The following is a 9057-nucleotide window of genomic DNA, read 5'->3' on the forward strand; positions in this document are numbered from 1 at the left end:
TTAGTTGCGATGCAGCGAGTCGTCATTGAGTCGGTGCTGCAGGTCGTCGTGAAGTTTATGGTCAAAACTTCGACGATTGTTTTTGTTTGGCAATTTTTGGCTGACGGGCGACTTATTACAATTATGACCATCATGATCTGACAGGTTAACCTAATGCGTTATGATCGGCAAAAGTAAAAAATATATTATAATTTTAAAATATTTACATATATACGTATACATACATACAAATATACACACACATATTTACACGTATAAGTAAAAACACGAAAACAAGATAAAATAACAGACACAAATAACCTCAATAGGTGTGTATTGTCCCCCAAGAATTAAACCAAAACCCCATATGTGCACGTGAAAATGTCAATATCTCGATGCACAGTATTGAGCAGATGAATGGTCTTTGCCATAGATGAGTTGACAAGTGCTCCAGTCATAGACTTTACAGGCAAGAACAGTGGATGCGACCGAGAACTATCACCACCTTCCAGAGCCCAAATTTGGAGCTGCTCGAGTACCGAAGGATTATCTACGATGCCTTTGAATAAATTTGCCTTTATTTAATTATATGAACACTTCTGCGAATTGACAATGAAACGTATCGAAGCGTCCCCAAAATGAAATCACTGGGATACAAGAACGGATAATACCCGTATTCCTTCAAGTATAAATATCGAAGGAATTTACGCTGTACTTTTTCCATCTTCAATTCATTACATTGACTCATTACGCCTGGAATCCATATTATAGAGCTAGTTTCTAGTATGTTGCGGACTAGGACATCATAAAGAGTGTGCAATACTAATATATACCTGAATTAACGCGCATTTCTTGAGATAAAATCGAGCATTGATAACGATCTGCTGTGAGTCTCTGCAATGTGCTGGCTAAAAGATACTGGGCAAAAGTGGCCCATGGATCAATGAAAACGAACTTTATACCATTTAATAGAACTAATCAAGGCTTAGTTTTCTTAATTTTGATCCCACCAAAATATTACTTACATAAATAAAAATATTCTAACTTAAACATAACATCACATCACGTGAGGAATGGAACAATAGGGTTTATTCTTTCGCAAGTTGCAAATAGTGACATGCGTCTGCGCAGTCTTTCATCGTTTATCGTGAATTATTGTGCGCTTTGATGCATTACCTACTATTGATAACTTAGGGCTAATTTACACGCTGCCAGTTGCTGGAATGCCAGCTGGAAGTTGACTGGGGAGTCACTGGCACGCGGCGACTGGCATTCAAAATCACTGGATCTTACCGTTTACAAAGTGCCAGCAGCTGAAATAATTATTGTTGCGAAAAGGCACCACTCATTTTGCGCCAGTATGGTAGTGTGGTGGAAGGGGAAGCTGACGTGCCAGTAAAACAAAAATATTTGTTCTGCTGGAGCTACCAGCTGCTGGCGTGCTGGCTTCTAAAAAAAAATAAAAGTTGTAAAAATAATAATCGTTTTATTTATTTACTTACCCTTATCAACCTGTTGGGACCTATTTAGATATCATTATGGCCAAAACTTGGCGGCACTCTGGTAGCACTGGCGTGACGGATTCTCTCGTGTGGCAGCCCTGGGCGGGCTCACAACGGCCGGTTGCGGATCCGGCCTGTTGATTTGTGGTTTTTCACTTGTATAAACCATGTAAACAACTTTAATCATCAATAAAAACATTGCTGCAGCGGCTTAATCTGTGTCTAATCACCACCCGTCACCATCCCTTTACCAAAAACCCATATCTTATAAAAAGAAAAAGAAATACAATTTTCTCAAAATTCTCAGCGGATATTTTGATGCACCTTTCTATGAATATAGAGCTATGGTCCCCCAACAAAAATAGCATACTCTCATCTTTATTGGTTCATAGACCACTCTCCATACAAATTTGCCCAGTCTCTTTTCCAATGTTTTTCGAAAGTCACACCTAAGTCCTAAGTAAAGGAAGACCTGTCTGGAATATATCCGCCGAGATTATATGAATATTTCGCTGGCATCGACGACCTTAAAAATTAAATTGTGTGAAATTTCATTACACTGAAAGACAATTTGTTATAGCAAACCCACTTATATAAATATAATTTTGTTTAACTAAATACTTTATGGCCAAAAAATATCTTGTTATTGCCAATTACGCTTTTGACATTCATTAAACTGTCAAATCGTACAAAAGTCATGCAGACTTTTCCAATAAGTGATATACCGGATTTTTCAAGCCTCGGCAGAATCATCGTCGTTGGAATAATCGGAAAATCGCCGTATAACTCAAAAATTAAAGCTAAACCGCTAAATTGCGATTTCGCCGGCGATAAGGTTATGTTTACAATAATATTGCCGTAAAAATAACGTTTTAAACGAATATATAGCTCGATATTGTGCAATATTTTAATATATATTTGTTTGATTGACGTATTGTATTGTTTTTATACAGTGTGAGATTGAATGTTCTTGGAGTGAATCACAGAAAGTATTATATTTACATCTATCGAGCTGGTTTGATACGACAAACTTGATAAACTTCGTCGATAAGCTCGGAGAGCAGGACAACCAAAGATGGCAATGTTCGGAAGGAGTGAACGCCGCGAGAAAAGCGGGCGATTTTCTCGTAGCCACTGGCGATATGACCACCGAAGTGGCCGAATCGATGCTCTTGATGTTTCATCTGTGTCATTTGGTCATTTTATCGTCACCTACGGCAGTCTTTGACATGTCTTATATTAACGTATTCAAAGCTATCGACAATGTGAGGTAAATAGGCCTTGTATTTACTTTTTTGATTTTTCTGTAAATACAATTTTGAATTTTGGCTACGATAGCATATTACAATTTCAAGAAATACATATAAACCGAATTTTGTCCAATAGAAGAGCGCAAAAAATAATTATCACTTCTCAGAAGTCAAAAATCAACGTCAAAAGCAATAAAATCGTGCCGGCACCGTTGCAGCGGGAACGCTCATACCGAGCGTTCCTACTGCGATGGTGCTGACACGATTTTTATTGCTTTTGACATGAATTTTTGACTTCTGAGAAGTGATAATTGTTTTTGCGCTCTCCTATTGACCAAAATTCGGTTTGAATATACTTCGATCAATGCTTTAAATAAAAATATTATGAATGATCGGATATCTATTATATTTTTAAGTCATGGTAAAACACTATGAGGCATTGAAATGATTTCTAATAAAATATTTCGTTTGACTTAACATAGAAAATATAATTGCGGTTTATAGTTAATGCATTCATTTGGTAGTTAAATATGTGTAAAGAGTGATATAAATGAATAGATATATACAGTCCTTAATTAACTTATAGATTGGATATAAAATCGGATATTTCTGAACTTCTCCAACCGTTGGTTAGTAGTGACTGGGCTAATCAAGGGAGGCCGTGTTGTCCGAGAGTTTTGTTCTACTTCGATACCGGTCCGAGACAACTTAAAAATGTACCGACGGCAAAAATAAAAACATTTGAACACAACCTCGAAGATCAAATATACAATCTTCTGAGAAAGACGAGAATCATTACAAACATAAGGTAATATTCTTTAATTCAATTAATTCATAATAATAAATAATATCACCACGTAAAAAATAATTATTGAAAGAAAGAAAAGTAATAAAAATTAATTTTAAAAATCAATTTCAGTTCTAAATCATTGATGGCTATACCGAAAAACGAAGAATTCGTTTATGTCAACAATTGCGATACTTCACCAGGAAATCATTTGAGCGAAATGATAAAATCTTTAGTGATGTCGTGCGAAACTCCCATAGATATACCCGAGTGGCATAAAGACGAAAATAGAAGAGGAACTCTGAAAGAATTCGTTCAGACTCATTTAGATTTAGCTTTTACAAGCGGTTTCGATGATAACGTCGGAAAGTTTTCTACATATTCTACGTTCGAAGCAAGTGTTATTATAATATATTAAAAATGCATAAGACATTGTAGATAATAAGTTAATATTTATTTTTTTAAATAGGTACCGAGTGCTGAGACTTGGAGCAAAGTCGCCAAAGCATTGATCGAATTCTTCGCATCCGATTCTGAAAATCATCGAGCTAGTCTTTGGGAATCGTTGTCTGTCGATGCGCAGTTTTCTCAAGGAAGATGTACGAAGGTCTTGCCTTTGGCGCATGCCGCGTATACCGAAAACTTACCAGCGCATTACTCGACACCGCATCATCAACATAAAGTATGATATGAGAGTCGGAGACGGTCTGGAGGTGGTACACGCTTAAGATTTTACTTTTACGCCTCTAAATTGACATGGAAATATAAGTGAATGCCATTAAAAAATAGGTCTATCAAAAATAGGACGGTGAAATGGTTTGTTTGTTTTAGAAGCTGGTTTTGATTAAAAAAAATATTCTTAAGGCCGTTTCTGTACTGTTACGTATTTTATATGCAAGTTTAATGTAAAGATTAAGTATGTTTTTTATTCTAAAGGTGGCCGTTGCTATTAACGTGTTCAGCTCTGTAGCCAGAGGTCCTTTAGCTAACTGGTATCGTGGCGAGCTAGAAGAAAAATGCAACTTAGCATGGGAATCTCGAAAGCTTTGCGAAAAGTTAAGCTTAACTGGAAATCCTTGTATTAAACCGAGACACGGGTTAGTATATTATATTACAATGTATAATAATTACACTAGTTTAACCTATGCTATTTGCAAGTCCTTCATTTTCATATTTATTATATTACTTTTTTTATTACAATAGCATAATAGGGCTACCAACTTATTTTATAAAACCGTACGCTGAAAGTACTTCGATAGTTATACGTCGTCTCGGTACTTTTTTCCACGACCGGAACGTGTTCCTTTACAATTTGTTAGAATATTTAATAAGATCAAAAAATTATTCTTGCAAAGAAGGAACAGATCTTCTAACAATGATGTGTTAGAAGATCTGTTTCTTCGTTGAAGAATATCAAATAAATTATTTAAACAGATTTTCTAACAAACCGTTGTTAGAAGATCTGCAAAACAAATAAAATAAATAATATAATCGTCTCCGAGTTCACATAAACTAAAATCTCATTGATTACCATAAAAGGGAGTAGTGTTTCGGTACTTATTTTTTTAGAACTACACTACTAACAAGTACACTTATCCCTCGATTTACGCTGTTAAAATTTTTTCTTTTTAAATACTCCAAATCAAACATACCAAAATTAATAAAAGTAGTAGAAATTATTCACACTAAACAGCAACGAGAGCATATTATGATTTCTAAAAAGTGCATCTAAACCGAATTTTAACCAATAGAGGAGCGCAAAAACAATTATCACTTTTTAGAAGTCTCGTTACCGAGCGTTCCCACTGTGATAGCGCCGACACAATTTTATTGCTTTTGACGTGAATTTTTGATTTCTGAGAAGTGATAATTGTTTTTGCACTCTCCTATTGATCAAAATTTGATTTGAATATACTTCGATCAATACTTAAAATAAAAATATAAAATCGCGCCATCATAAAAATAGTGCGAATGACCGGTAATGATATATATTATATTTTAACTTATTGTCACAGTAAACGCCATGAGGCATTGAAATGATTTCTAATAAAATATTTGGTTTGACTATTCGGTAATTAAATATGTGTTACATTTAGTCGTAAAGAATGATATAATTGACTTGATAAATACAATAGAATGATATATACACTTATCCCTTGATTTACGTGGTGCTCGTTTTATATGGTTTCACTTTTCACCCGTGTAGCACAACGATGTACAAACTCAATAGCTTACACCTGACCTACATCTGGAACCTCTTCCACTGAACATGCAGTGTGTCCTGATTGCTTTATGAAGGGATGATTTTTCTTGTTTACTTCATAAGTTAAAGAAACCTGAAAAATACACGTCAATTCTATTCAATCGTTTTATTACAATTTTTGTTCTATTCCTCAATTTACGCGATATTTCTTGGAACGTATCTACCGCATAAATCGAGGGTTAAATATATATATTATTTATTTAAGTTTGAAATATTTTAAATAGATTATACAAAAGTTAGATTTAATTAAAAAAGTTTTAAAAACGCCCATTTGTTCTGCGCTTCTTTTATGCAATGAAAAGTATTCTTAACAACAGAAAGCGATTTGCACAAAGGTTGAACACTGAAATTACATCAAATGTTTTTCCATGACCAGAACGCGTTCCGATACGATTTATTATATGACATGTTAAAATTTCTTTGAGCTTAATTAAATTAAATAAAACAAAAAAACCAAGGTAATCGTCTCCGGGTTCACATAAAATAAAATCTCATTGATCATCCAAAAAGGGGTAGCGTTCCGATACTTATTTTAGTAAAACAAACTTAAAATCTATCATCAGATCTGATGTCGAAGACGTCCATTCGAGTGGAGTGAAATACATAGCGGCTTGCAATTGCGGAAGAACTAAAGGCTCTCGAGACGATCCTTACACCGTCCGAGTGGCAAATTTCGAGTTTTACGATAACCTTGGTAACGATTGCCAATGCGGAACGACTTCGGAAAAGACTTCGTTTCCTGTCTTTCAACCTTCCATCAACGACTTTCGGTATGTTTATAATAGCTTAATATATAATACTTATTATATGGATCTAGTCAATGAAATATTTATTCTACAGAGCGGCTTCGGTTAAATGCGGAAGTGGAAGTGGAAATCCTCCAGTTACGCCAAACAGCTGTGGAAATTCTCCCATTGAGTTATCTCAGTCGTCTCAAGAAGAAGCTCTGTCTAATGTCATACTGTCGGATAACAATGCAGAGCGTTCGGCTAATACCGATTTAAACTCTTTGGATCATTATACGTTGATAGCTCTGAACGAGGCTCAATTCAAAGGTCGGTTTAAATGATTTGAAATTTAAAAATATGGTTATTGTATGTATTTTTTTTTTGTTGTAGATAAAGGTTTGGTGAGACAACCGTCCACCACTGAATATTTACCGGGAATGTTGCATACTGAGAGTCCACCAGGATTGCTACCGACGTACTCGAGCTGGTCTTTAGTATGCCTTGGATTTTCTTCGCTTTACTCTCACAATGTCGGTTTGCCGGAACATCTTCATCCTGGATTTTTGCCACAGCTCAATTTCTTGGTACCGTGGGATTGTTCTGTCAGGTAGGTTAAGTTGCGAGTTTCATAATTTACTGAAATATTTACCAATATATATATATATAGTCAGTACAGTATTCACCTTATTAACTGTTCTTTAAACTCTGAGCGGTATCGCCATACATGTACGGTGGTCGATCTTTCAGTTTTGTGGTACCCCAGATAATTATATATTTACATATATAACTGAAATATTAATAAATAAAAAACATATGAATATAGTATTTTTTTTTAAATTTGCTCTAATGTAAATGATTTCTATAGAAAATAATAGCAATAAATTAAAGAGTACGAAATAAATAAACATAAAATATTAAGAGATATATAATATATAAAAAAATCATAAAAGCTGAATAATATATATCGAAAATAATACTACATAGAATTTACCTATGGGACGTAGAAGAGTCAAAGAACGATTTTTTTTTTATTATTTAGAATTATATTTGAGATTCACAGTTATAAAGTAATTGATTAACCACTTCCCGGACACAGTACTTGAAAACTTCTTGCACGGACCCACCCTTTCCTATGCAATAATATAAAAATACGCAACCGTTGTAAAACATTTAGAAATATTCCTACAAATTTATCTTTTAATTAAGAAATTTTGATGATTTTATTTTAATGATTTTAAGAATGATTTTAATGCGTGATTTTATTTTAAAACATACTGGACTGCTGATTATTGTCAGCCTTTAAAATATGTATTTATGTAAATAAAATAGTTATTGCCATATGGCTACTTCTGTTCTAAAGCTAATATTTTATATAATTAATTTATACATATATTTATAAATATTATCGTAGCAAAATCCATTTTTTCACTTTTCATTGATATCAGTTTTGGCCCTTATTATATAGGTATTTATACCAGATTTTTCATAATAATCAATACTTTGGTTGTTGCCAATTGGAAACATTATGCATTTGAGGGCCAATATATGATTAGTTTTCTTTTAATATAATTTCGTCGATTTTATTTTATCTTGTAATAAATTGTTAAATGGTGTAATTAGTTAAATATATTATTCTATAGAACAAATATTTTATTTATATTGAAGACATGATCAAACTTCGTGGCGCGGCGGACAGTCCAGAGGTGGAGGACGGGGTAAAACTTTTTCACCGCTCTTGACAGTTAAAATATTCCTTGGAATGGAATATGAATGCCCGAGAGGACACAGGTACAATTACAAGTAAAAAATATTGAACTAAAGTGTAAAATATTAATGAATATACCTTTATCAGATTTATGATGTCATTTTGCGACGAAATCGTCAGTGGAAATGCATTCCAAAAAGACACTGGAGCAAAACTTGCTAGTAGTGATATGCCGATTTACTACCACTGTCCATGCCGGTAAAAATACAACATTTAACTTTAAATTTTCATATCTAAATGATTAAAATTTCAGGGGTAATAAACAAATGGTTGCACAGCTTATGAGAGTTCACGTAGTATCGCCGAAGGCCCCAGTTCACATAATATTAAATCCTAAGGTTTGAGAAACACTAAAAATATTATAATACATATTCATAGTTTTAATAATTAATTTTATATATTAAAGGTTCAACCTGTAAATGGAGGACCGGTATTCATTCCTGGTGGTGATCGTCCTTTAAAATTAACCGGAGCGGCCTATTGGGTGTTGAGATTGCCGTACATCTATTCCACTGAAAGAGGTCCTTTGCCACGTCCTATCGCTCCTCTTTCGCCGAACGATAAAGGAAGGCTTTTGTCTGGAATCATAGGAGTTACAGATCGAACTTATGATTTGTAACATTTCCAATTTCACTTTGTGCAAAATGCTTACTATATAAATCTGTTTCATCATATTTTTAATGCGACATAATATATAATCTTTCTTTGTATTGTTACAATTTGCTTTTCCTTCTTGTAATTTGTGATAATGAAAATATATACAAATACTGTTTTTAAAATCTA

At 33.9% G+C, this 9057-nt stretch overlaps 1 protein-coding gene across 2 annotated transcripts; it reads left to right on the forward strand.

Annotated features, from left to right (window-relative positions):
* Positions 1–2126: 2126 nt before the first annotated feature.
* LOC148234741 (nonsense-mediated mRNA decay factor SMG8) lies at positions 2127–9057 on the forward strand. Of its 2 annotated transcripts, none has more exons than XM_088185797.1 (13): positions 2127–2316; positions 2435–2751; positions 3318–3539; positions 3651–3912; positions 3988–4334; positions 4455–4615; positions 6345–6551; positions 6622–6836; positions 6900–7116; positions 8175–8297; positions 8362–8472; positions 8528–8612; positions 8681–9057. In XM_088185797.1, the coding sequence occupies exons 5-13, from the start codon at positions 4332–4334 to the stop codon at positions 8891–8893; spliced, it is 1335 nt and encodes a 444-aa protein (XP_088041923.1). In that variant the 5' UTR covers positions 2127–2316; positions 2435–2751; positions 3318–3539; positions 3651–3912; positions 3988–4331; the 3' UTR covers positions 8894–9057. The 2 variants fall into 2 exon arrangements, with proteins under 2 accessions (XP_088041923.1, XP_088041922.1); XM_088185796.1 differs by having other exon boundaries at positions 3988–4200.

This window comes from Plectrocnemia conspersa, unplaced genomic scaffold (genome assembly GCF_051122295.1).
Source record: "Plectrocnemia conspersa isolate PC_06_02 unplaced genomic scaffold, ASM5112229v1 ptg000005l, whole genome shotgun sequence".
In the NCBI taxonomy this organism is placed as follows: domain Eukaryota; kingdom Metazoa; phylum Arthropoda; class Insecta; order Trichoptera; family Polycentropodidae; genus Plectrocnemia; species Plectrocnemia conspersa.